General features: G+C 58.6%; 1 protein-coding gene across 7 annotated transcripts in view; it reads right to left on the bottom strand.

Moving 5' to 3' along the window:
* Positions 1-1,173: 1,173 nt before the first annotated feature.
* Positions 1,174-25,437, bottom strand: part of SNPH (syntaphilin) — a 34,979-nt gene continuing 10,715 nt past the window's right edge. The window contains exons 3-7 of one of the 7 annotated variants that reach the window (XM_078057076.1): positions 15,362-15,417; positions 11,381-12,027; positions 10,575-10,781; positions 7,267-7,416; positions 1,174-4,264 (exon numbers count right to left, since the gene is read on the bottom strand). In XM_078057076.1, coding sequence (XP_077913202.1) covers positions 3,088-4,264; positions 7,267-7,416; positions 10,575-10,781; positions 11,381-11,562 — 1,716 coding nt within the window. In that variant the 5' untranslated portion in view covers positions 11,563-12,027; positions 15,362-15,417 and the 3' untranslated portion in view covers positions 1,174-3,087. The remainder of the gene's footprint in view (positions 4,265-7,266; positions 7,417-10,574; positions 10,782-11,380; positions 12,028-15,361; positions 15,418-25,437) is intronic. The other 6 variants (XM_036121754.2, XM_036121756.2, XM_036121749.2 and 3 more) reach the window with 6 other exon arrangements.

Raw genomic sequence — 25,437 nt, 5'->3', positions numbered from 1 at the left:
GTTGTCTGCTGTGGGTACAACTCTGTCTGAACAGGACAAAGGAGACAAAATGAAGACCCTCCCCACCTTCCATCTTCCCTTATCCCCTGAATTCTCCGTCGAGGGGATGGCCCAATGGGAGAGTATGCTGTGACTTCTTGGTACTGGCCCCCTAGGTCAGAGAAGGAGGTCCTGAGTTCCCTGGGCTCAGGCCCTCGGTAGACCCTTGTCCCAGAACTTTGTGGATGCCTGCCCCTCCCCAAGCGCTGTCTGACACCCTGGTGCTAGGGATGCCTGGGAAGGCTGTTCAGTGAAAAGCTAAGTTATCCCCTTGGGAGATGCTCGGATTAAACTCCGCTGGAGGCCAGCTCTCGGTGCAGAGTCGCAGCCCCGGCTCTGATTCCTGCCTGAGCCCGGAGCAGGAGCAGCAGAGAGGCCCAGATCCAGGCCCTCCAACTAAGCAGAAGCCACTTCTGGCCGCTGGGCTCCAAGGGACCAGCGGTTCAGTAGGTGGTTCCTGGGGAAATGTCCTTTAGGATCGAATCAGCGCCAGCCGGAGGCCGGGGGGCAGGGGAGGCCCCCCGAGGATTTCTGCGCCAGGAGCCGAGGGCAGGAGGGCAAGGCCATGGCCCAGCAGGAGGAGGTATTAAGCAAGAAAGTAAAGGGGGAGCTTTGGAGGAGGAGCACTGCGCGGGCGGCCCCCCGGCCCTGGCCTTGCCCTCCTGCCCCACACTCCGTGGCCCGCGGCGCCAGGGCCGGGAGCCAGCAGGGCGCCGTGCCTGGGTGCTTGGAGCTGCGCGCGCAGCGCTGCCCCCCTTGCAGAGATGCGGCTACTGAGCATGCGCGCGCGTGCGCACGAGGGCCCGGGCCGCCGGCCCGCGTGCTCGCAGGGTCCGTCCCGGGACCTGGCGCAGAGCCACCGCCTCCGCTGACCCGAGGAGGACAAGCCCGTTGAAGGCTCCAAGAGAGAAGACCCTCGACGCTGTGGGCGAGGGCCCCGCAACCCAGAGCGGCGGCCCCGCTCACCTCAGGCGCGGCCCTTCAGCGGGGCGTCCTCCGGCGGGACGGAGCGGCTGCGGCGCCGACCACGTCCACCGAAACACAAGACACGACAGGAAGGCCACAGATAGCAGGACAGACAGGAGCAGAGGGGCTGCGCGGCTCGACTGAATTCCAGTGTGAAAAATACATGGATTTCATGTTGTCAAATGGAGTCATACATTTATTTTCTCGGCAAAGCTTGGGCTACTTCTAAGGAGACACTAGGCAGCTTCGCGAGTACACGGCACAGGAGGCTGGGTCCACGGCCAGGCCCGGCTGGGTTTGTCCACTGCCCCCCCGTGTCACGACCCCAGCGTCTGTGGGGCAGCCCCAGCCAGGCCCCAGGAGTTCGGGTCTGGTTCGGCTGGGGTGGGGGAGCTCCACTAAGGATGGCTGGTCTGTCTGAGGCCCCAACCGGTGGGGGGAGCCTTGGACGCACAAAGCGTGTGGCAGAGGGGGCTGTCGCCCCCATGGCTGAGCTGGCTGCCCACTCCCAGTGCATGCAGGTGCCCCCCCCTTGAGTGGAGGGCGCAGAGAGGAAAGGCGGGCCCCCTAAGTCAGGCAGCGGCTGTCGGAGCAGCGGGGGTGGGCGAGCAACCTGGGCAGAGAACCAGAATGGCCCTGGGGCCAGAGGGATGAGTGAGACACGGGGTCCCACCAACCCACCCCAGATGTGGGGCCTAACCTCTGAAGAGTGGGAGGGGCCACCAGATGGGTGTAAGCCCCACAAGGGAGAAGGAGTGCGTTTACTTTGTCAAATAATAGTGGTGGTAAAAGGTCAGCAGCTTTGCTGGGGGACCACATGGGGTCCCAGAGAAGGAGGGGGGACAGTGAAGCTCCCAGGCCACCTGGCCTCAGGCTGTGAGCAGGGAGGCCGCAGGGCTCCCACCTGCCCTGCCCCGTCCCCGCCTGAGAGACAACCCGGGGCACCCTGCTTTGGCCGGGACGAACATCATGGCTTGAGCATCCCATCGTGCCATCCGTCCTGCTGGGAGTCCCTCCAGAGGCAGGCAGGTCTAAGTCTAGGAGCCCTCCCCCTAGAACGCAAGCAGCCCCTCAGTGGAGATGCTCGGGTGCATGAGAGCCAAGCCCCAAAGTGAACATAGTGCAAAGCAGAAGTTGGGCCCGAGGCCCCCCAGAGAAACTTGGGGTGAGCTCCAGGGGCAGTCGTCTGATTCTCAAAGCAGCTGAGGATTGCCGAGTCCAGCCCCGCCTCCCGGACTGCAGGACCTTGTCTCAGAAGGGCTGGAGGAGGCCCCCTGGGCTGCCAGCCCCCTGCCTCCTCCTCTGGGGCCCTCAGACGCTCCAGCCCCAGCACCAGCCTGTCCGGCTCAGCTCTCGCGGGAAAACGATCTGACACAGCCAGACGCGCCGACAGGGAAGCGGAGCCTGGGGAAGGTCCAGGACGAACAGACACAAGAGCCACGCTGCGCTCTGCCGCCTCGTGCCCAACATCGCCCCGTCTTTCCTCCGGCCCGTGCCTATGGCCCGACGAGGCTTCCGAATCCCAGAGCGGGGAGCAGCCGGAAGACGCTGGAACTGCAGCCGGAGCCCCGGGGGTTGCAGACCCCGCTCCGAGTCCTGCGCCGGTGGCCTGTGCTCTGGGCGAGGAGCTAATACTGGCCCAGAAGGCTGGACTGAGGGCAGGGGGCGGCTGGAGAGGCGTGGGCGGGCCGGATCGGGACACGGGGGTGGGGCCGGGGGGCTCCCGTGGGCACCTCAGGCCCCGCCTCCCCACATCGACACACCGGAGACTTCGGGGAGGGAGGAGGGGGTGGGCGGGCGGCCCCGTGCGGAGGTCCAGGTGGACAGGGCCGGGTGGGGGGACCTCCCCACCTCCCCTCTCTGCAGTGCGTCCCTTCGGCGTGCCTCCCTGCCTTTGGTCTCTCTTCCCTTGTCCTCTGTCACAGTTTGAGGGTGCCTTCCCCCAACCCCGACTCCCAGCCCCCCGACACTGTTCAAGTCCCGAAAAAGCCACTCCCAAACCCCAAACTGAAGTAAGATGAGGCCCCCGGGGCACGAGCGGGAGGCAGCGCGGCACCCCTACCATCCGTGGTCAGGCGGCGCTCACAGCTGGGAGCTGCGGGCCGCGGCGCCCGGGCCGTGCGGGCTCAGCGAGCGGCAGCTGACCCTGCGGATGGAGTGCAGGGCCACAGTGCAGCAGCCCCGCAGCAGCGAGCTGATGTTGTAAACCGGCTGGCCCTGGCGCCGCTGCGAGCGGCAGAGCCAGGCCACCGTGGGCACGGCCGGCACCACCACGGCCAGCAGATCCACGATGTAGTGGCGGCTCCAGTAGCTCTTGGGCTCCTTCTCGGCGGCCGCTGCCTCCTCCTCTTCCACCGGGCACGCCACGCTCACCGACGGGCCGGGGCTGGGGTTGGCACCCGGCCGGTGCGCGCTCGGCCCTCGGGTGATGGGCTCCGGGGCCTCCAGCTCGTCACCCACCGTCACCACCACGGCGGAGTTGGGGTCTTTGGGCCCCAGGGGCTGGGGCTCCAGCTCTGGGCCCCCGACCCCCAATTCAGGGACTGCCCCGCACACCTGGGCCTGGGTCACTTTCTCCAGGATGGCGTCCAGGTCCGGCTGGTACTGTGCGAAGTCCGTCTGGATGGCGCGCTCCTGCATGCAGCTGGCCTGCACCCCGGCCTCCAGGCCGCACAGCAGCTTCTCGTAGGTGTTGCTGGCGGGGAAGCGGGGGCCCAGGCCGAAGCTGCTGTGCAGCGAGCCCTCCTCGGGGCCGCAGTCCACCCCCGACGACAGCAGGCTGCTGGCCTCCAGCGCGTCCGTCCGGCTCAGCGTGTCCTCAGTCAGCCCCGCGAAGCCACTGTCAGCCCCGTCCTCGGCAGAGGCCCCGGGGTGGTCGCTGGGGGGGCGGTCGCCGCAGACGGCGGGGTCACTCAGCTTGGTGTAGGTGGAGCTGCGGGTGAGGGAGCGGGCAGGGGACCCGCCGGCCGACTCCCCGGCACCGTCCTCCTTGGCCGTGCCGTTCTGGGCCACTTCCATGCTGTGTAGCAGCGTCTCCAGCTTCTTGTTCTGGATGTTGATGTCCACGAAGTACTTCTGCAGCCCCTTGTCCTTATCAATCAGGTTGTTCTTGACTGTGTCGATGACCTGCTTGAGCTGCTTGATCTCCTTGCGAGCCTCCTTCAGGGCCAGCTGGGCCTCCACGCGGTGGCACTCCTCTTCGATCCAGTCCTCCTGCATGCGCGACAGCTGCGTCTTCAGGTCATCGATCTCGGTGTCCCTGGGAGCAGAGGAGACACACATGCTCGCTGCCCGGCCTGTCACCACCACCAAGGACAAGCAGGGAAGGGCTGTCACCCAGGACAGAGGGCCTGTGTGCCTCCCGGCCCAGAGCCAGACACAAAAGCCCTGACTCAGTGCCTCCTTCTCACTCCAGAGGGGGTGAGGGGGTGGCCAAGGGGCCTCCTCCCCCCATCCCCCGGGGTCAGGGTAGGGGGAGAAGAAATGTCTAGGCCCCTCTGCATCCTCAGCCCTGGAGGCCGAAATGCAGATGACCGTCCCCACTTAAATCCATTACCTACAGGAGACATTAGACAAGAAAGACGCTCAGTGTATAAATAAATGCCTACTGCTATAAAAACCAAACACATCTATTTTAAAATCTTAACCTAAAGACAATAAGAACTAAACGTAAAATCTCTGCCCCTACGAAAGCCGGTGGTGCAGACTGTCCTCGGGGGTCCCCCGCCGGAGCCCCCGGGGGAGAGGCAGTGGGCTGCTCTGCTTTGCTGTGGAACTTACTGCCACCATGTGGGGGGGGCTGCCGGCCTCATGTCTCCCCTCAGTGCGGGGGATGAAACGTGGTGGGTGCGACAGAGGAAAACGGTGACCACAGGTGGCTCTCTTTTATCCACACTGGTCATCTCTGCTTTGTATCTACTGTGAAGGGGATGGGCCCAAAAGATGGACAAGAAGGCACAGGCCATTTCCGAGAGAAGAGGCCAGCGCCAGGCAAAGCAGACACAGGCACCCCGAGTCACAGACGAATCCGGGGTGCAGCGGAGGGAGGCGAGTTAGAAGAACATCCTATCAAGTCTGGCGGAAAAGGCAGCGTGAGACGGGGCAGGATGTGGTGAAGGCCGTGAGGGTGAAGGAAAGCCACTCCTGAGCCAGCAGGTCTTGCGGGGGGGGGGGGGGCACACCCACCCCGGCACCCCCCCCAGCCATGCGGCCCACGTGCCCCACATTCACGGAAACGCAATGCACGCAGGGCTGACTGTCACTCTGAGGGTGAGAAGCCCAGCAGAGGGACCATCCCCAATCAAGCACCGTGCGCTCTGCGGAGTCAGATGGGAGGGTCAGTTCAGGAAATGAGGCCAGGAAGTGTGCTCTGCGGAAAGTCGAGGGGTCCGGCTGAGGGGCTGCGGTGGCCGGCAGGTCAGCAATGGCATTACCTGGGAAGAGGCGGACTGGCCCGCCTACCAGGACACAGCCCCGTGATGGCAGTGGGGAACCAGAGCCGCTCAGAGTGGCCATGACAGATGGACCACTGGGCACGGGGGCCCTTACTGGGGTTCATTCTAGGGAAACCTGCCACACTGACGCCGAGTGCCGGGAGGGAGAAGCTGCTTGGAGGAAGGGATTGGGCATGCTCCGTGGGGCTGGGCCCTGCCCCTCTCTCCTTGGAGCCGGGGGGACCCCAGGCCAGGGAGCTCTGGCTTCCCCACCCTGTCTAGGACATTACAGTTGAACTGAGCCTTGAAGGATGAGTTTGCCCAGGGAGCAGGATGGGGGCAAGGCCATCTCAGGAAGTGGGGACACAGCAAACAAAAGCACAGGGTGTAGAAGCTTCTTTATGGAGAAGGTAAGTTACCGCAGGAGACGGGTATCAAAGTGAACACGTGGAGCGCGTGCGGCAAGGAGCTGCCACGGGTCCCTGCAGGACTAGCAGGCAGAGAGCGGCCGGGGATTTAAGGTGGGGCGCGTCCACGCCAGGGCAGCGTGCCCAAACCACGCAGGGCAGATGGTCTGCCCGAGCCGCTGGGCCAGCCCCAGAAGGGAAGCCGGGAGACGGGCTGTCTGCTTCCTGAGCCCGTGAGTGCAAGGGCCCAGGCAGACCCAGGGCATCACCTAGAAGATGACGGGAAATAAAAATAGAAATGCCAACTCAACAGAGAAGGAGGCCACAGAATGCCACCTGTAACTTCCCGTAGTTCAGAACCACAGCAGAGCCAAACCGCATCGGCTGCTTGGCAAAGCTCTGGCCATGGAAGCTGCGCTCATGCATATTACATGCTTCCGTTTATATGCGGTGTCCAGAACAGATGAATCCATAAAGACAGAAAGACGAGTGGTTACCAGGGGCCTGGGCCATGACTACTACCGGGAATGGCCTTCCTTTCTGGGGTGATGAGAATGTTCTGGGACCGGATACCGGTCCCAGAGGGTTGCATGATTTGGTACCGATACGAAACATCGCTGAGTGGTACACTTGAGAGAGGGGAACTGTACGGGGTGTGAGTGACGTGTGCATCACGCTGCATAGTTTTACAAAAAGAGCAAAGAGGAAAGAAGCCATGATCGTGTCGGCCTGCCCTGGCCCCCAGTGCCCAGGGCAACTCAGAGTCGGCTGCCTGTTCGGACACCGTCCAGAGGAGATGGCGAAGAGTCGGGGGCAGCACTGAAGCTGCGGTCATAAAGATGAAGCCGGTGGCCCAGAAAGGTAGCAGCCGAGAGGGTCAGGATTGGCCCTCAGGTCCAGAGAGTGAGCTCAGAGGGGATCGCGGGGGCTCCCGGGGGACCCCTGGGCTGAGTAGGAGCTCGAGAAAGGTTTCTCATGATGTCCCATCGTCTGTAAGTACATGAGCAGAAAGGCCTCTGGGGCCTGAACCCGTGGGCCAAGAGCCCCCTGGTGACTCCCTGGGTGGAAGCAAAGGGGCCGGGGGGTTGTTTCTCCCCCCGCAGGGAAGGTAAGCCAAGAAGAATGCCCTGGGCTCCTGCTCTCCAGCTGGAAAGGAGCCAGGGGACAAGAAGTGGCCCAAAGGGGCCGCCAGGCTCAAACTGAGAGAGCACCGCCATGGGTGTGGGGAGGACCAGCGGGCCGGCCGGGAGAGGGGGATGGCTGGGGGCTCTAGAAAGGGGGTCCTACGGGCCTTTGCCGGAAGGGAAAGGGCAGGCTGGGTGCTGGGAAGCCCTCAGCCACTCCTTCCTCCCAAAAGTGCCCCGGGGCCCTGGGGCCTCTGAGTGTGGAGAGGGCAGCGTGTCCCCTGGCCGGCAGCTCACCGGTCCTGCAGCCGGTCCTGCGTGTCCTTCAGCCGGGCCTTCAGGTGCCGGATGCACACCTCCTTCTGCTGCAGGGGGGTCAGGTACTGCTCCGGGGTGGGGGGCTTGACGCCATGGTTATCGCTGCACAGTGTGTACTTCATGGAGCGCCTGCAAGGGACACGCGTCAGCGGGGAAGACGTCCCTCAGCGTCCTGCTCCCACGGCCACCAGATGGCTCCGGGCTAGGCCTCCGCAGCGGCCCGTGTGGGCCTGAGAGCACCCGGGCCTTCTGGAAGGCAGGATTTATCAAAGCTCTTCTGAGTGAAGGCCACAGTGGGGAGCCCGGGGCTCCCCTAGTTATGGGTGGGGACGCATGACAGAGCAAGCGCACGGCCTGGCACCATGCGGGGCGTCCCACTGATGCTGCCATCTCAGTCCCGGGGGGGATCCCAGAACTCCGGTGTCCGGTCTCCGAACCCAGAGAACGAGGTGGGGGCCAGAGGCTGGGGGGGGGTGTGCCTTCCCTGTGTAATTCTCCCAGGGCCTGCGGCGGGGGGGTAAGGACCCAGCCCTGTGCAGGAGGACGCACCCCCAGAGCTGAGAGCCCTTACGGCCTGGCCTGCCGGACCCTGGGGGGGACCGGGAGTGCAGACGCGCGTGCAGCCTCCGCTGTCTGCACACGCACTCTGGTGCCCTCCTCGCCGTCCTCACGTACACGCGCGCTCGCCCGGCCACGCACACGCCTGGTCCACGTGTGCCTGCACGCCCACCTCCGTGTGTACACGCGCGTGCCCGTGCCTCCCCACCGCCCTGCGGCCACCCTCAGGGACACTCACAAGGACCAGCACAGCAGCCCACACACGGGTTCACACAAATGCAGGCGCTTTCCACCCTCCCCCGCACACACGCGTGCTCGAGGGCACACACACACACAAGTGTGAACACCCACCGGCTCTGGGCATCCCCTCGTCCACAGCTGTGCCCTCAGGTGGCAGCAAGCCAGCTCCACCTGCTGCCCAGCCTGGGGGGGCACAGACGCGTGCGCGTACGTGTGTGCGTGTGAGTGCGTGTGCGTACGTGTGTGTGCGTGTGCGCGCGTGTGTGTGTGGCGAGCACACCCTGGTCTCAGCACTGCACGGTGGAGGAACCCCGGCCCAGTGGAGGAGGGGGGAGGGCCGGCCTCGCCCCCAGAAGGACAGCACCCGGTTCCAGCACGCTACGGTGTGCCAGGACGCCTGCCCGGGGCTCGGCCGAACAGTCGGGCGGGCTCTCACCCAGCCCGCCAGAGGCCCTGTGGCCACCCAACGCTGCCCCTTCAGGGCACGCGGACCCCCGGGGCTTAGGGAGGAGCGAGGACACCCACAGGTCTGAAGACAGGCCGGGTTTGCCGAAGCAGCCGCCGTGGAGGCAGTTTGAAAGGTTCCGCGGGAGCTGCCTCATGTTTACGGAGGGAAAAGTTTTCGTAAACCGTCAGCCGCTGCAGAGAGCGTGGGGCTAGAGGTGGAGAGAAAGGGGCGGGTTCTCTTCTACTGACTCACCCCGTGGTCCCTAGGTTTAACTCAAGGCCTATCACACGCCGGTCTGTTTTCTGCGTGACAAGGGGCAGAGGGTTGGGGCAGCGGGTGGGAGCTGGGGACGCCCCGTCTGTGGGCCGCCGTGCCAGGACTCGTGCTAGAGGGGTGCGGAGCTGCGGTGAGTGAGAAGGGGCTCCTCCCCGGGCCCCGGGCAAACCAGTTAAACTAGTACAGTGGAGAGTCAGAGAAGACGCTGTTCTCACTCTTCCCATTTGCTTTCATGAGTGGTTTTTTTCTAATATGACATTTCACACTCATACATTTTTAGTCACTAGCTCTATCTTTGCGGAAAAAATATATAAATAACTGAGAAGAAGAATATACTATAATCCGTGGGTCTCCGCTGTTCCCGCCTTGGAACACCTGTTTGCACTGAGGCCACAGCCGAGGCCCCGCTGCTCGCCCATAACGGCCACCATCCACATGGGCAAGAAGACCCTCCCACGGGGGCAGTGCTCAACCTCAGGGCTGGGACAGTCCCTTGCGCTGCAGTTATGACGTGCGCTGCAAAAATCTGCTACTAATGAGAAAGTGTTCAAGTTGCCAATCGTATACTTTGCAAAATGTGAGCACATCATCCCGCTCATGCCCCCTGCACTCGGGGTGGGGTCCCGGCCAGGAGGCTGGGGCGTGGGTCCTGCGTGTGTGGGTCACCCATCATGTGTGTTGAGGTGGAAAACTCTGAGAACGGCTCCCTCTGCGTGATCTGAACATCACTTCACACCAACGACACCCTCTCCACTGGAAGGACAAGACCAGCCTTCCCACGAGGTGCTCTGGCCGCGGGAGCCGCAAGCCAGCCTTGGTGGCCTGGGACGCTCATGTGGGACCCAAGTCCTCATGATGGCAGCTACCAGTTCGGGCCACCTGCAGACATCAACTCACTGAAGCCTGCGGGATGTTAGCCCCACTTGATGGATAAGGGAAAGACTCAGGGACTGGAAGAATGAATGCCCAGCCCATGCTCCCCGAGCTCCGGGCTCCTCTGGGGCATCAGGATGGAGCGCTCAGCTTCCCTTCACCTGCCTCCCCAGCCTGCTCTTCCGGTTCCATTCCCAACATAGCATGTGCCACATTGTAACACACTCTGCCTCCCAAACCTGCCGCACCTCTGCCACGGCGCAGGTGGACCCCCCGAGGAGAGCAGGACGGCAGACGCCCGAGTGGCCTGCCGCTCTCCATTCTTGCCTTTCCCCCCAAGAGAATCCCAATTCTGTGCATGGTGGCAGGGTACTGGGGACAATGCTGGCGCTCCCCGCACCACCTGGCCAGCAGCTGTCACCCAATCCTATGTCTCAGTGCCAGCCGGCAAGGCGTAGACGGAATTCCTGGGGAAGTGTCCCTTCTCAGAAAACATGAGCTTCTTGTTGGGGGCGGGGGGGGGGTGGCCCTTCTACCTTCTTCCTTCCTGGCCCCGAGGCTGACCTGATGCCTGGAGGTGTAGGAGCCTCTGGTAAGGGCGAGGGCAAAAGCCGTACCCCAAGGACGGTAGAGCAGGAAGACGGGACGGAGCTGCCTGCCGCTGGGCCCCGGTTCTGAAAGCATCACCCCCGACTCATGTAAGCCCCTGTCTTTGGGACAGGGAGTCCCAAAGTGTGCAGCCGGGCGTCACCTTTCCCTCTCTCGGGCAGGAGCTGAGGCTCTGGGGGAATGAGCTGCTGGAGGTCGCACAGCCAGAGTCGGCTGGTCCCCACCCGCGCAGCCGGGGCGCGGGGTGCAGGTGCATCACCAGCCGGGCACGGGGAGGGGTTACCTGGGCGTGGGGCTGCTGTCACTGCCCTTGCAGGAGCCCGAGTTGCTGCTGCTGCTGAGAGAGGAGGTGCCGTAGGCGTCCCGCACGCTCACGGGGGGAGAGGTGCGCCTGGAGGCAGGAAGAAGAGGCAGGTGCTCGTTCGGGCTGGCAGGCAGCTGCGGACACTGGGCGAACACCGCCAGGCCGCTGCGGCCCCAAGGGCCCCCACTGCGGGGTCACGGGCCGGGAAGAGAAGCAGAGGGGAGAGGGGGACGCACAGACAGGGGTGACAGAACAGACAGCGCAAATCAAGATGGAAAACCAGGAGCAGGCTGGTCCTCCTGGCTCCCCAGGACAGGAATGGAGGCTGGGCGGGGCCAAGGGTGGGGTCCCATCTGCCCTCGCCAGGGGTCCTCCACTTCCAGGGTCCCCCGAGCCCCGAGGAGGGCCCTGCAGGGGCTGATGGAGGTGGGGGAGAGGGGGCAGGCAGAGGTAGGGACAAGAGGAGGGGCACGCACAGGTCAAAGTGGGGGCCAAGTGAGCCAGAGTGGAGGATGGCACGAGTCCCCCCTGGTCACTGTGAAGCTCAATAGCAATACTGAGGTTGGTTTGGGTCCAGTGGTTTACTGCTTCGGAGAACTTTATATCCACTGTGTCCCTTGAGCCTTTCAGTAGTTCCTGGAGGAGGTGAGTGATAGCAAGCCCATTCTAAAGCTGGGAAAACTGGGGAAATGAGTTGCTCAAGGATACACTGTAAGTTGGTGGCAGTGGGGGGTGGGGCAGAGACCCTCCCTCCTCCCACCCTCCAAAGCCAAGGGGACACTCACCTGCGGGATCCAGCAGAGGCCCGTCTACTGCCCGGCAGGGACATGGCCATGAGGCTGCGGGTCCGGGTGAAGGGCGGGATGGGTGGTGTCCCCGGGGCTGAGGAGAGAGGGCGCGTTGGGGGTGCCGCGGGGAGGGCCGGACCAGGCCATGTCATCCTCTCGTTAGGGCCGCTGCCTGGCATGGCTCCTCCTCTTACCCTTCAGCAGGACACCCCAGGACCGAGCGAGGGCCGGGTAGGCCAGGCACTAGCCACAGCCGCCTCCACCAACGAAGTTAGCGCACTCCTGCCCCCGACTTAAAATCTCGATGGTCAGGGCTTCAGGGGCAGCCAGGAATCATAGATCCAACCCCGGGTTCTCCAGATGATTGAACGTGGAGACAGAGCTCGAAGGCCTTGCCCAAGGTCACACGGGCATCGGGGCAGGGCCTCCTGACCCCCAGCGCAGCACCAAGTCCTCTACGCTATAAGCCAGGCACCCCGATCCCTGACTCGGACCCCACCCTGCGCTGGACAATCCTCCCTCCTCGGTGGGGGCTGCAGGCTGGAGGACTCCTGGAGCAGGACCAGGATCCCCAAATTAGGCTGGGCTAGTCTCGACGTCACCTTCCCAGAGCGCCCGTTGGCGTGTGGCTTGGGGCTTCCTGTCTACAGGGGAGACAAGACAGACCAACATACCAGCACATGTGTAGAAAGACATATGGATACAACGAATGTGAAAAGGTACTACGTCCCTGCCATTCCAAGACAGGCCGCACCCGTCTCAGGGAGCATGCTCGGGATCTGCCCACGATGCAGGACACGCGCCGGGCCCTCCCGCGTGCATGCGGCACTCAGGCATGCCTGCACCCGTCCATGCAAACATGCATGCTGACTTCGGCACGCGTCAGGACCTCAGAGCGCAGGCTCAAAGCAGACGAGGAAGGGGGCAAATGGGTACAGAAGCCCTCCTCTGGGGGGGTGGGGTTGGTGGGCTGGAAGGAGTAGGAAGTGACCAGGCCTGTAGAGACCATCCTTGGCAGTCTTGACAAGCGGGTAGAGGCTTAGGCTCCAAGGGCAGCCCTACAGGGGTTTAAGGAGGGGAGAAGCCCCCTGTTGGGCTGGGCGTTGGCTGTTGTAGGAAGGAGTCCTGTCCTGGGCATCATCCCAGAGACGGAGGGGCCTGGGCTCTTTGCAGCCACGAGTCCTGCCAGCCCCAGAGACCCCTGTTCCCTCCTTCCATGCTCAGAGCAGGGACTAAGGACAGAAGCCTGGGTTACTGGAGACGTGGCCAAGGACACCGTGCCCCGACCTTCCCGCATGCTGGAGAGAAGCGGTCACCGAGCCCCGCTGCGCACAGACCCTGGGCCAAGCACATTACGTACAGTGCACCATTGGCTCCTCCCAAAAACCCTATGAGGAAGTGCTGTGATTAGTCCCCCTACAGATGAGGAACCTGAGCCTCCGAGAGGGAGGCACGTGCCTCAGTCACAACCCCAGCGTGCGGCCGGGCCAACAGGGGAACCAGACCAACACCAGATGCCCAGGGGCTGGGCCTCAAACTCCGGAGTCCCCTGGCCGGGCACCACCCCTTCCCACGTCAGGGCCTCCAGGGAGCCTGCTCATCCTGCCCAGTGGCGGGGCTGCCTCCTGAGGGGACAAAGGCACCGCTCAGGTGGCCTGTTTCCCGGCTGTGACACCGAGCGGAGCCTGTGCCCCTGGAGGGCTCGGACAGAGCCGGCATTGTCTGCCCGGAGGTGTCGGGTGCCGGGCCCAGGAGCTGCCGACACCAGGCCTGTGACCTGAGCTGCTCGCCCCAGCTCGGGGACGTGTCCCACCCATCGTCCCCGGTCACGCAGGCACGGTTGGGCCAGCCCCTGGAGGAGGAACCATGGGACCACAGTGCTGCCCTCACTTGTCAGGAAGGCCACCAAGGACTCCGCGCCTCCTGGCATGGCTTGGGGGGCCCAGAGGGGCGATGTGTTATCACATTTATCACATTTGGGCCCGAGGTGGCCGAGCTGCAGGGCCAGACAGACCCTGGCTTCTAGTCCCAGGCAGCCTGGCTTCCCTGGCAGCCTCCCCCCTTCCCTTCTTGCTTTTGGGAGGATGCACTGAGGGGGCGGTGCCTGCGGGAGGACAGCCTGGCAGAGGCAGGACTCGGGTCGGAGGACTGGCCTCACTCTTCCGAGGCAGCTTGAGCCGGGGTTGCTACGGAGCTCGGAAACTCCAGGTGGAGTCCCAGGCCTCCGTCCGGGGAGGCAGGCAACATGCCCGGTTTGCCTTGGAGCCGAGTGTGGCCTCAGTACAATGAGGGCTTTGTCTCAGCTGTCCCTGCTCCTACCTCGCTTGACGACCCCATACCTCTCTCCTCTTGTGCTCCCTCTTCCTTCCTCCCTGGCCCAGGGGGTGCGGGTGGGGGGACGGGGGACAGCGTTTGAACCTGGATGGACCCAATGGTCTCCTGGGAGGCCAGAGCTGGCCATTCCTCCGGGACAGAGGTGGAAGTGGCATTTCCCCTGCTGGGATGGGACCTTGCAGGTGGGGGTCCCTCATGGGAGGGCAGAAGCCACCCAGGCCCAAAGGGAGCCACCTCTCCAGGATCCTACTCAGAAGGCCGGGCGTGCTCTCTCCAGTCCTCCCTCCCGCTCCGGGCCCCAGAGAGGAGGCAGGTTGCCATGGCATATGTCGCCAGGCCGCCTGCCTGCTCCCCTGGATCCCGCAGCCCTGTGCCCAGGCCGCCAGAGGCTGCTGCTTGGAAGGGAAGGGAAGGCGTACCTTGGGGAGCTGGGCTCAGAGTCTCTTATCACCTCAACACCAGAGTAAAGCCAGCCCCTTCGTCCAGCCTCCCTCCACTTCCCCATCCTGCCTGCACCATGACAACGCTGCTGCACGCCCCCTTTGATCAGCGCCTCACACACGCAGCAGGTTCCTGAAGGCCTAGAGTGGGGGTCCGGGGGATACAGCGGGATCCAGGGAACAGGAGACAGAAGGATGCAGAAATAGAGTCAAACAGATCTGGGCTCAAACCCCAGCTCTGTCGCCCTCCAGGTGCATGCCTTGGGCAAGTCACACCACTTCTCTGCATCTCAGCTTCCTCATCTGTGACAGATGCACCTCGTGGGCTACTGTGGCAGGATAATGCGTGCCTGGGGCTCAGCCCAGCACACAACAAAACACGCACTCAAAAGCGGGAATCGCCAGTATCTTGGAAGTAAATCATTGTAACACGACGTGAGCTTTAAAACAGAAACACATTCAAGGCATCACACATGACCTCTTGGGGGTCAGAGAAAGCGTGTCCAAAAAGAAATTTACACTGGGTCTTGAAGGATGAATAGGAGTTCGTCAGTCGGAGAAAGCAAGTGGGAAAGAAGGAGAAGGCTGGGCAAAGGCAGTGAGTAGTTCAATGGCATGACAGCCGAGGGAACCAGGGCGCCTGGTGAGATCAGAGGCAGGGTGGGGGTGAGGCTGCAGGACGAGGTAGCGCCAGGCCACATAGCGCCACCTAAGGCAGGGTCCTGTTATCCTGTGGGCAACAGGAAGCCAGGAAGGGCCTTGGAAGGGGGAGGGACATGATCAGACTTGCAGTTCAGAAAGCCCCTGGGCAGGGGGCCTTTGTGGAGTGTGGCTGGCAGAATACGGGCAGGGAGACCAGGTAGGTTATGGAGACCTCCCAGGTGAGACACGAGAAGAGCCCGGGTCAGGGTGGCAGCAGAAGCAGAGGAAGCCATGAAACCTCCAGATGCAACAGGGGCCCCCGATTACATAAAAATTGGGCACAATGCTTGATTCTGGCATTCAAGGCCCGCTCCTCTATACCCCTGCCCCCGTGCTCTCAGCGGCCCCCCAGAAAGGCCCCGTCAGTCACTCCCGCAGCTCCGCACGGGCTGTCGGTCCAGCCTGCAGCCCGCTCCCTGCCCTGTCCTCATGCACACGTCACGCGCCTTCTGCAAGGCTCTGCCCCGTGTGTCTTCTCCCCTGGACTTCTCCCATCACTCACAGTCGTGACCACTCAGCATACCATGCCTTGGGTCAAATCTCAGGGAACACCACCCTCTGGGGGAGTTCATAAAAATAAACACAATCAACACACAACTGTTAGTGACACAATGGTCTAAGCAGGCACGACTGGGAGGCCAGGAGTTGGATTAGATGGTCTCTAGGACACTTCTGGATCCAACCTTCTCTGATTCTGGGCTGTTAATGAAATGACGGACTTCCAATGAATGCTCTCTTCTTCCGTTCCTAGGGCTCCTGGGTTTCAGCTTCCCCCCTGCAACATGAGAAAGCTGCATTCTTCAAAGACTCAGTGGCCTTTTACTCAATCAACATGTCATGGGGGAGAAACCAGGCACTTGCGTTAATCTAATATTCTAGCTAAGTGAAAGTCCCCGTATGTACTAGAAATGATTTTTTTTGCAAAGACTCGGCCATCAGTAAAAGAAGAAAGCTATCCTGAAATCCAAGGGAACAGAACAATCTGTGTCTCATGACTCAAGCCTCTGACAGCTGTGGAAAGCAGAGCCTTGCGATCCACAGAACAGAACTTGGGGGGGTGGTCCTCTCTCTGCCAAGGCAACATGAGAAGGCAGAACAGCAGCGCGCCCGGTGCCCCTCGAATGTCAAAGCCGGGAGAAGCAGGAGGTGGAAGGCTCGCCTGGGTCAGTGCCAGGAGCCGTGCTCTGCGTCTCAGAGGATTAGTGCCCCTGGGGGCTCTCCACGGCTGAGGAGCTCAGTAAACCTTCCACCGGCCCCCTGCGGTTGGCCGCACCCTCAGAGAAACGTAGGACCTTTCTTCCTGAACTTGGGAAGGGGGCGGCGGTGGCACTTCTCCAGCTCGCTGCCTGTGCCCTGCACAAGGTGCCCTCGGCGCTGGATCCGGAGCTGGGAGCAGGACAGACAGTCCCCGGGGGGCTGCCCGAGGCCAGGGGGACCTGGCTGAGGGCTGCTACGGCCACTCCACAGGCGGCCTTCAGAGATTAGACTCGGATTCCGACCTTGGCGAGCCTTGGGGCCCCAAGCCCCGCAGGGGGCTGCAAACCATCCAGAGAATTTGCCTCTGGGGCTGTGGGGGGGATGGGGGGGTGGGCTCAGGGCTCCTTCCCCTCTTCGCCTGCAGGGACCCCCTCCCACATCCGTTCCACACAGGCGAGATCTGCAGTCAGATTGCTGCTCTAGCTAAAAAGGTTTTGCAGCTTAAAATCTACGTACTGTGTATTTTCCACAGTGAGCCACTTCACGTCTAGAAGGATGGCTATTATCAAAGAGATGGACAATAACCAGCGTGGGGGTGGGAGGGGAGAAGCTGGAGCTCTCATGCCCTGCTGGTGGGAAGGCGGGGCGGCCGAGAGAGAAACAGTGGCAGTTCCCCAAAATGTTAGCCATAGAGTTACCGCGTGGCCTAGCAATTGCCTTGGTAGGTAGATACCCCGAAGAACAGAAAACAGAAGCTCGCACAAAAACTTGTTTAGGAATAGCAGCACTCTTCACGGTAGCTGAAAGGAGAAAACCAACCCACGAGTCCGCCAGCGTCTAGGGAATGGATGAACCAAATGTGGTACGTATGGCGGATGGGGTATCAGTCCTAAAAACACCCGAAGGAGTGTTTTTATGACTGAAATATGCCAAATGAAAGAAGCCAGACACAAAAGACCACACATTGTCTGATTCCATTTATATGAAAGGTCCCTAACAGGCAAATCGGTGGAGACCCAAAGTGGATCAGTGGTTGCCAAAGGCTAGGAGAAGGAGGAAGAGGGCATGACAGCTAGCGGGAATCTCTTTTGGGGAAGAGGAAAATGTCCTGGAATTAGATAGCGGTGATGGATCACAACTCTGTGAATATACTAAACCCTCCTGAATTGTACATTTTTTGGGGGGAGGTATTCCTTTTTTTAATTAATTTAAATGAATTAATATATAGTGTATTAGTTTCAGAGGTAGAATTTAGTGATTCATCAGTTGCATGTAACACCCAGTGCTCGTTACATCACGTGCCCTCCTTAATGCCCATCACCCAGTTACCCCATCCCCCCACGCACCTCCCCTCCAGCAACCCTCAGTTTGTTCCCTATGATTAAGAGTCTGTTATGGTTTATCTCCCTCTCTGGTTTCTTCTTGTTTCATTTTTTCCTCTCTTCCCCTATGATCCTGTTTTGTTTCTTAAATTCCATATATGAGTGAGATCATATGCTCATTGTCTTTCTCTGATTTACTTATTTCGATTAGCATAATACCCTCTAGTTCCATCCACATCGTTGCAAATGACAAGATTTCATTTTTTTCATGGCTGAGTAATATTCCATTGTCTGAATTGTACATTTTAAAAGGGTGGATTTTATGATGTATGAACTTTTATCATAATAAAAAACACATTTTTTAAACCTACATAATATATATATTTTAAATGAACAGTTGTAAAAGGACAGGCCTGGTCCAAAAAGGGGAAGGGAATTGCCTAGGGTGGCCTGGCCAGGTGCCACGGGGTGAGAATTAGAAGCAGCCCCTCCAACCCTCTGCCTGACTTCAGGCAGCTGGCCCTGGGAGCTTTCCTGGCACTCCTGACTCTGGGTCAGCCCGGAGGAGACAGGAGATGGAGACTGCCCCTTTTGAAGTTTTGTGTCTCCACCAGCCCATCTGATCCTCGCCTGTCCCCCGTGCAGGGAGGCCGGGTGGACGCTGTTCCGTCTGACGCGTGGGAAACCTGAAGCTGCAGAGGTGGCAAGACTGCCCAAGGTCACACCTTGGACCTCCAGGCCGTTGGCACCCGCATTTCTACTGCATCAGAAGGTCTCATAATACAATGGAACTGGGATACATAGCGTTATGCTGCACAAGAGAGGAGAAATCTGCTTTCCTAGAAGGCTCTAAGAGTGTGGTGGAAGAGAGGGGGTGACAGGGTGCTTCTACAAAGTAGGACACCACCAAAACAGGAGGTAAGCAGAGCAAGGACCAGTGTTAAAAAAGAAATTTCTCATGTGCCTCTCCCCTAGCCAGTGTCTCTCCCTGCACCCCCCGGAACCCAGGCTGAGGGCAAAGGAGAAGCCCTCACCATGAAGACCACCGTTCTCACCTCCTCAGCAGAAGCAGCATCCTGCCTCTTAGCCCGGGGGTGCTCCGTGAGCCCTCCTCCACTGAGGGACCCTCAGCTCCTCCCGGCCACCTCGCCTGGTTCCTCTCGGTGACCTTGAGTCTCAGCCACCGTGCATTTGGTGGGAGTCACCCTTCTGACCCCACCTATCTCTTCAGGACCCAGGCAAGGGAGAGGACTGATGGACAGCTGGGGAAGTCCTGGGCCATCGGAGGACTGAGAGTTTCCAGCTATTTCTGTCACGGCCTCCCTCCTGAAGGGGGATCTCTCTTTTCCCTTCTTCAGAGAGAGTCTTTGCTCTACCACCACCTCGGGCTTGTCAGAGCAGGCCCAGGAGTGACTCTGAAATTCCTGGCACTCTCTCCCAGGCCAGCTGCCCCGGGGTGGCCTCCTATGTGGGGAGGGGGCAGCAGGGAACACTGGCTTCCATCCCGCACCACCCCCCCCCAGCTGCTTCAGGGCTGCCTGTCTACAGACACCCACGGGAAGGTAGGGGAGCTGGGGGGTTCTGGTGCTGGCCCCAGCTCAGTGGCTTCCTGGCAAGTGACTCTGGCAGATGGAGGTCCTCAGCGACCTTGGCCACAGCATATGCTCTCCTGGGCTTCCTGGCTGATAGAGCTGTCAAGCCTGAGCCTGGCTTCTCTCCCTACCCCCTCCTCCCGAACTTCCAGCTCTAAAGCATCAGAGGAAGGGGAAGATGGCGGGGCCTCCACGTCTAGGGACTCTCCCATTGGTCCAGGTCTCCGCCTGGCCCCCTTCCCCACTCCCACATTTACCCCCAAGTACCAACAGGGCGAACACGCTCTCAGAAGTCCAGAATGGAAGGGATCCTGGGTAGACTTTGTCACGACCTATCATTGTACAGCGAGAAAACAAAACCCAGAGAGGAGCCTGAGATCTGTCTGAGGTTTGTATCCAGCACCAGGCTGGGAGCCCCACTCCTGACGCCAGTGACGAGCCCCCACCCCTTGCCCTCATTTGAATCCAGGCAGAAGTTCTAGAAAGTAAGAACAAAAGGTAGCTTTTTGGGTAAAAAAGTCATGGAAGAGAGGCCTAGAGGTAAGACCGTGTACATCCCACCCACTTTAGGGCAGCTCATGATGGCACATGATAAAACATACACCGAAACCGGGAGGGCAGAAGGGGGTGCCACAGCGTGATGATGACGCACTGTGGACGAGGTTCAGATGCAGCTCTGAGCTTCCTGGCCACCAATGCGAAACAAGAAATTATGCCCAGTCTTCTTGTTCTCGTGGTTATGGGAGAGCAAGAAGCAGACCAGTTCTCCAGGAGACATAAGGATCTTGAAGTGAATGCTACAAGAGACACTTTGGCATGGGATTTACAGTGGGGAAGGACTGCCCCCCGGGAACCTGCAAGTTCAAAGGGAGACGGTGACCCCAGAGCCTACCCGGGGCACCTTGTGTGTGCTGTGCTCCGCCTATGGGAAGCTGCAGGACATATGAACACATGGGACACAAGGACCGAAGGGATGTGAGCCTGTCATCCCCTCTGCCCGGGACCACAGCCCCTTTCCATGGAGACAGCCCCCTCCCAATCTGAGATCAGAGGGCTTCCATCTTCCTGGGACCCACATCACCTCCTGCTGCCTCTGGCTCGCTCTCCCTCCCTCCCTCCCTCTCTCTGAGCATTGCCCCACAATCTAGTCCAACTGCCACACTTTCCTAAGCAGAAAACCGCAGACTTGCCAAAGGCCACAGTGTGAGCTGCGGGACGGGGACATGAGACCGAAGGTGGGCCAACTGATTCCCATCCCACCAACCATCCTGGGCACGCCGCTCCTGCTGGGAGCCAAGTCTCATCCAGCTCCTTGAAGCTCCTGGGGGCTGTGTGCGGGGATACTAGTCCCACTCACCCAACCATTCCTGTTTGAGCCCAGGAACCATGGCCCCCCGCCCCCCCTTGTCAGCACGCTTCGTCTCTCCTCCCAGGGCCCCTTTCCTTCCCAGCTGCTGGCTTCCCTGCCATCCTCAGCAGCTGATCCTTGTCTGGCTGATTTCCAGCGGGCATTTCCCGTGTCAGGTCCAATTCTTTCACCTTCGCTAAGGTCTGGGGCTTTTGGCGGGGCCCGGTATGGCTCACACTTGCTACAGGAGGGTGGGGAATCATATAAACCCTTCTCTCAAGAAGCCTTCCCTCTCTGGAGGGGCTGCCCCACCCCTTCATTTACCGAAAATGAGCATTTAAAAATGCTTTGAAAGGCAGATTCCGCAAACATCTATGTTCTATTTTGAAAGTCCTCTGAATGAGGTTAAGAGACTTAATAATCTAAAAGAAAGGAACCATGGTTTTGGCCTCAAATATAGCTGGATTTGAATTCCAAACTCCACCACCCACTATCTCTATGACAGTAGGACTTGACTTCTCTGAGCCTTTGTCTCTTTATCTGTAAGGTGGGGCTACTTCCAGTTGTTGCGCATGAGCACGGTCATGGTTAGCGAGAAGGTCGCTAAATGCCTAGCAGGAGCCCAGTTTATAGAGAGCATTCCACAAACAGTAGTAATTATTTATTAACCTAAATCTAGTCTTCTTTTAATGTTATTCATATATATTACATCTTTACCCCAGTCCAGCGTCTAATCTGAAATATCATAATAGCTGGTATCTCAGGGGCTCCTGACTACAGAATCATTTATATACACTTAGGTCCACGGGCAAAAAGAAAGAAAAAGTCACAAACCAATCATTGTCTACCAAATGGCAGAATTTCAGGACATTGCCACTTCGATCTAACAGAAGGTCTTAAAAATGAACGTGTCCACAATTCACAGTGGTGATGGGTATTAAAGAGGGCACGTTCTGCATGGAGCACTGGGTGTTATATGCAAACAATGAATCATGGAACACTACATCAAAAACTAATGATGTATGGTGATTAACATAACATAATAAAATAAAATTAAAAAAAAATGAACGTGTCCAAAATACAAAGTCCTGCTCTGGATGTGAGGTCTCCCCGCTCCGTCTCTGGCCCAAGCCACCAGCTCCATCCGGGTGATGCATCAGTCTCAGCCCTACAAGCTCCGCACAGTAGCCAGAGGGATCCTTTTAGAGTATGAATCTGGTCATGTCGCTCCTCTGCCCAAAACCTTTCCCAATGGTCCCTTGTTGGAATGCATGCCAAAGTCCTTACTCTGGCTGATGTTGAGCCCTGCATCCTGTCCCCCCTCCTTCTCCCTCTGACCTCACCTCCTGCTCCCCTCATGCACGCTGCTCCAGCCACACTCCCACTCAGGGCCTTTGCACAGGCTGTTCCCTCTGCCTGGAATGTTCTCCCTGATCTCTGCCCCGTGTATTCTCTCTCCCCCTGCAGGTCTTTACTCCAAGGCCACCTTCTCCGCGAACCTGCCTCAACCACTTTGTTTAAAATACAACCCTCCCTCTCCAGCACTCCTTCTTTCTGCTCATGCATTTTCTCCACAGCCCTTAGCAACAGATATTTCTGCGTTTACTTTCTTTCTAGGATATAAGTTCCAGGAAGGTAAGGATGTCTGTGCATTTTGTTCTTTATATAATTCTCAGCACCTAGACCAGTGCCTGGCACATCACAGGCCCTCAATAAATATTTGCTGAATAAGTGGGTGTGTATGCACTTGGGTTGATGTCACCACCCATGTACGTGCAGGCTTCTTAGCAAATCAAAACGGGGCAAAAAAAAAAAAAACCCTCTATGGCACTTGGTTAATATTATTACAGTCTTTTGTACACATGGTGTCTTATCTGGGGGCTTGTCTCTCCTGCTAGACCATGAGCCAGAGGTCATCTGAATCATCAGGATGTAGCATGGACTGGAGGACAAAACCCTTAATAACCACCCCTGAGGGAAAAGGATGAAAGCAGTCACTTAGCACCTCACCAGGCCCCCGGGAGTCCTGGGGGCTCCACATTTATGCTCTCAATTCACACTTACGTCCCCCCACAGGTTAGGGAGTGTCCTCTCCATTTTACTACCAAGGAAGCTCAGGCTCGGGGGACCCACTGGTATGTATGAGGTGGCAGCACTAGGGGGGCCCCAGGACCGGTGCAGCTGCCCCTCCAAATTACATCTCCACACCAGAAAGTCCAAGTAGTTGTGCTGACAACTCCTAATCCTGGTAGCAGCCCCCAGAGAAAGATGAAGGAGACACAATTAGAGTGGATGGAGCCTCACTATCTGCGGATTCTGTATTTGCGAATTCACCTACTCACTAAAAATGATCTGTATCCCCCAAATCAACACCCGTGGTTCTTGCACGGACACGCACAGTGGGGTGAAGAATGGGAGTTCCTGATGTGCACGTTTCCAGTTGTGGGGGGAAGGCAACCTCGTTTCACTTCTTATACTGCTAAGAGGTCCTTTCTGCAGCCTATTTAGTGCCACATTTTTAAAAACATTTTTGTCCTTCTTGTTGGTGATTTTGCCGTGTAAAACGACCTGTAGTGTAGTGTGGAGGCTAGTGTTCCCATGCACGAGAAGTGGTGATGTGCCTTCCGGAGAAAATCCGTGTGTCAGGTGACGTTGTGCAGTAGGAATTACAGTGCTGTCCATGTGAGTTCCATGTGAATGACATCAACAAGTTATATTAAAGAAGGTGTCTTTAGACAGAAACACCCTAAAACAAGGTGACGCACTGGCCCGTTGATGGGAACGATGTGACCGGGGGCTCGCAGGAACCCAGCCCCGTGTTCTCCCTCAGGAGCCGTGGTCACTAATTCCAGGTCCGCAGCCGCTTCGCAGAACGTACCAGTGCAAAGAACAAGCATCGCCTATACTAAGTCCAGCTCTCCAGGACACAGATCTGCACACACAGCGTGCAGACGTACTCCCACTCCACATGTGCTCGGTTCCAGGTACCAAACACCATCGTTAGCACCAGCACCTGCCAGGTCCCCTCCGAGGGGTGTAACGACCACATGCAGGAGCTCAGGGGATCGAGGCAGACACTCCTGGATTCAACTCCCAGCACAGCTGGGGTTGTATGCCTTCAGGCGGGTCACACTCAGGGCCAACTTCCTTGTGGGCGTGTGAGGTTCATCAGGGTCACGATGATAAAGCGAGGCTGTGCGGGACAACTGCCAAGCACCGTGCCCAGCACACAAGCCACAGCTGGGATTGAGTTTCTGGCAGGCAGCAGGGCAGAGCCTTTTAAAGCCCACGCATTTGCCTAGGGTGTGTAAGGGGGCCCAGGGGAGCCACTTAGGGCCACCTCCTCCTTAGCGGACTGGCCTTCCTCCTCTGACAGGCCTGGGCCTCCTTCTGCCTAGCACCGTCTCCATTTGTAGACTAGGAGTCCAGGAACCAGACGGCCAAAGCCAGAAGGTGCCAGAGACAGGTGACTCCAGAGGTCCCGGATGGGGCCCACAGGCCATATCATCATGCCAGCAGACCACTTTCCCTCGGCCTGCATATGTACATATTTTCATCTGAGTCGACATTAATAAATTGAGACATTTTGTATTTTAAAAAATCCATATTTCTGGCTTGTCTTAAACACCCCAAAAGATCTTGCCTCTCTGCGTCTGCATTCCTGCATGGCACTGACCCACCGAGGCTGGGAGGCGCCTCCTTTTTGCTAGTGTTCTTATCGGCCCTCTTGCTCTCACACCTCGGCTATTTTGCTTGTTAGCTGCCTAGTGTTGGAGTTTGGAACCTCTGGTCTCGTCCAATCTCACTTTACAGGTAAGTGGGGGGTGGGGGGTGCTCGCCCGAGGCCCCAGGTAAGTCAGTGGTGGAGCCGGGACTCGAACCCTAGACCTGCAGCTCTGCATCCTGGGCACTGAGAGGCACAGGAGGCTGGGAACCTGCAGAATGGGGATGTGGGCTGAGGGGGAGATCCTGTTCAGCAGAAGGCTGCTGGGGCCGGACGGAGAGCTAAAAAGCACACCTGCTCTGCTTGCAGTCAGCAGAACTCTTCTCCCCACCTGCTGGTGAGCTGACCTTCCCCACCCTGTAAGATAAACTCTTGCACAGGCTCTGTTGACACAGTGCTCTCAGGTGTCCCTCTCACCTGTGCTGCCCCACCCCCCCACCCCCTCCCACCTCCCCTGCCTCCCCCCCAAGGTGAAGATCTTCATAATCATAAGGGGCCCCCGGGGTGGGGGGTGGCATGCCAAGCAGGGGCTTTGTCCTGGGGCAAAACCTAGTTCTTAGCAGAGGATCCACTGCGAGCTTTAGCTTCCTCATTTGCAAAATGGGGTATCCGCTGGCAAGGCTGAATTAGATAATGCGTGTGAAGAGCCTGGCACACACGCCCCAGTGAACGCTAGTTTCTTTCCCTTATTTTATAAAGCAAGGGCCTGGAGACAAGGGAATGATTCATTCCAAGAAGTTTAAGGAATTGAAAGGGACTCCCTTAGCTCCCACTGGATAATTTTAAAAGGTTAAATATAGTTAGAATTGCGAAGGTATTTATTATAGTTATAAAAGTAGCACACTTAAAAAAAAAAACCTACACTTTTGCTACTCAAAGATAAACCACTGATTAAATTCATTGCTGCTTCCTCTAGTTTTTTTCTAAGCACAGAAAAAAATGTTTTTGAGGGGAGGTGGGGAATTACTTTTACATAGTTATAACCATGGTATATATGCACCTTTATATCTCTTAAAAAATTTAACATAGTTTAAGAATTGCCTATGCCATGGCATATTCTTTATAAAAAATATGTTTTCTAAAGATTCTATTTTTTTAAAGTAACCTGCACACTCAACGTGGGGCTCAAACTTACAACCCTGAGATCAAGAGTCGCACGCTCCATCGACTGAGCCAGCCGGGCGCCCCCATAAAAAGTATTTTATGGGCTGCATAATTGTCCATTTCATGGGTCCATCATGGTTAAGTTAACTTTCTCCCTTGTTGAATATTTAGACTTTCTCACTATCAAAAAGAATGCTACCATAAAGACCTTTGTGCATAATTGTTTTCCTGTATTTAGAACTACTGCCTCAGGATAGATCCCCAGGGGTGGGTTTATAGCGTCAATGAATA

This window comes from Halichoerus grypus, chromosome 10 (assembly GCF_964656455.1).
Source record: "Halichoerus grypus chromosome 10, mHalGry1.hap1.1, whole genome shotgun sequence".
Lineage (NCBI taxonomy): Eukaryota > Metazoa > Chordata > Mammalia > Carnivora > Phocidae > Halichoerus > Halichoerus grypus.
Note: the sequence above shows the minus strand (reverse complement) of the source record. Positions and strands in the feature narration are given on the sequence as shown.